The sequence below is a fragment of the Bison bison genome, unplaced genomic scaffold, assembly GCF_000754665.1.
Source record: "Bison bison bison isolate TAMUID 2011002044 unplaced genomic scaffold, Bison_UMD1.0 scf7180017864498, whole genome shotgun sequence".
Lineage (NCBI taxonomy): Eukaryota > Metazoa > Chordata > Mammalia > Artiodactyla > Bovidae > Bison > Bison bison.
Window position 1 is genome coordinate 1,956,346 of NW_011495057.1, and position 1,409 is coordinate 1,957,754.

Consider the following 1,409-nt stretch of genomic DNA (forward strand, 5'->3'; position numbering starts at 1 on the left):
CTGACGCCCGCCTGGCCCGCCGGACCCTTCGAGACCCCGGTGCTGCACAGCCTGCAGAGCCGCGCCGGAGCCCCGCTCCCGGTGCCGCGCGGCCCCGGCACAGGTAAGGGGCAGGGTCGCGCCGTGGCGTGCGGGTTGGAGGGCGCGAGGCGGGTGTGGAACAGCGTTTTGAACTGGGCCCTGTTTCCGGGGCTCTCCTGGTGTGGATGCCCGGAGTCTGGCCGCGTTGCGATGGGCTTCTTTGCACGAGAGAGACTAGATGCGCCGGTACGCCTCAGTCCAGGGACTGCAGTGGGCCGTTGGGGAAAGTGAGCCCAGGAGGGACCTGGCAGGGCCTGAGCCTGATCGCAGACCTCAGTTTTCCCGGTGGAGGCGTGGGACTCCCATTTGGGAGGGTGATTTTAGGCGAGTGCTGAGCGTGGCAATCACCCTCTCCTCAGATACAGTCGTACGCAATTCAGCTCTCCAAAGATCGAGAGTTGAGTGTGTTTTTCTCAAGGAGAGTGTTTTTATTAAAAGAGCCCCACGGTGGAAAAGGACCTCGTTGGCATCTCCCTGCGACTCGTTGGGAGGGAAGGCAGAGAGGTCAGCCTCGTGACTGTCCCGAGGGAAAGCTGGTGGAAGGGCCCTTTCGCTTGGCATCAGCAGGAGAGGGGTGTCTGCGGCTGCTGCTCCCGTCTGCGCCCCACCCCCAGGCTGGACCAGGGGTACCCCAGCACCCACACCTATTCCTCCGCCAGAGTGCACGCCAGTAATTTTTCAGTTTCCAATCCCACTCATGCTTTCCATTCCAGTGTCTGGGGGCAGTTTGGGGTGAGCTGGGAAGAGTTGTCAAAATTCCTGCAAATGCTCGCTCTTGAAGAGCGTTTGTCCTGCTCAAGCTGGGAGGGTGTGAACTGTTGTCTGGCCCGACGGAGGGGTTTTGGCTTCTTTCCTCAGCCGCAGGGTTCTGGATCCTTCTTCGTGCTTTCAGGGGTCTGTCTTTGTATTTCACGCGTTTGATATAACTTGACAGTTTCCTAAGACCAAAAAAAAAAAACAAAAAACAAAAAACTTTTGGCCCATTGCTTCTTTAAAGGGGTGTTGTGGCTGTCAGAAGGTGGCAAAGACAAGGAGGCCTTTCAGCCTAAGTTATCCCACCTGGGATTCGCACTCCCCAGGGCTGGGCTCCTCATTTAGGACTTTTAGGGGTCCTAGTTAGTGAGGGTCAAGTGAGGCACAGCCAGTCTTGTGCTCAGGGACAATCTGGGAATGCCAGTGGCCTGAAGGTGAAGGATCTGACTTGAATCTCCCTCTCTCAGTAACATTGGGCCGAAAATCCTTAAAGTCTGTGGGTCTGGGAGTAGAGTGGGGGTGGGGAGGGGCCCCGTTCAGGTTTGGAGACTGCAGAGAACAGAGCCAGGTCACCC

The 1,409-nt window shown here is 57.8% G+C and overlaps 1 protein-coding gene across 1 annotated transcript in view; it reads left to right on the plus strand.

Annotated features, from left to right (window-relative positions):
- GATA6 (GATA binding protein 6) overlaps window positions 1-1,409 on the plus strand; it is a 33,217-nt gene that overhangs the window by 3,559 nt on the left and 28,249 nt on the right. The window contains exon 5 of the mRNA XM_010828986.1: window positions 2-103. Within this exon, the coding sequence (XP_010827288.1) occupies window positions 2-103 (102 nt within the window). The remainder of the gene's footprint in view (window position 1; window positions 104-1,409) is intronic.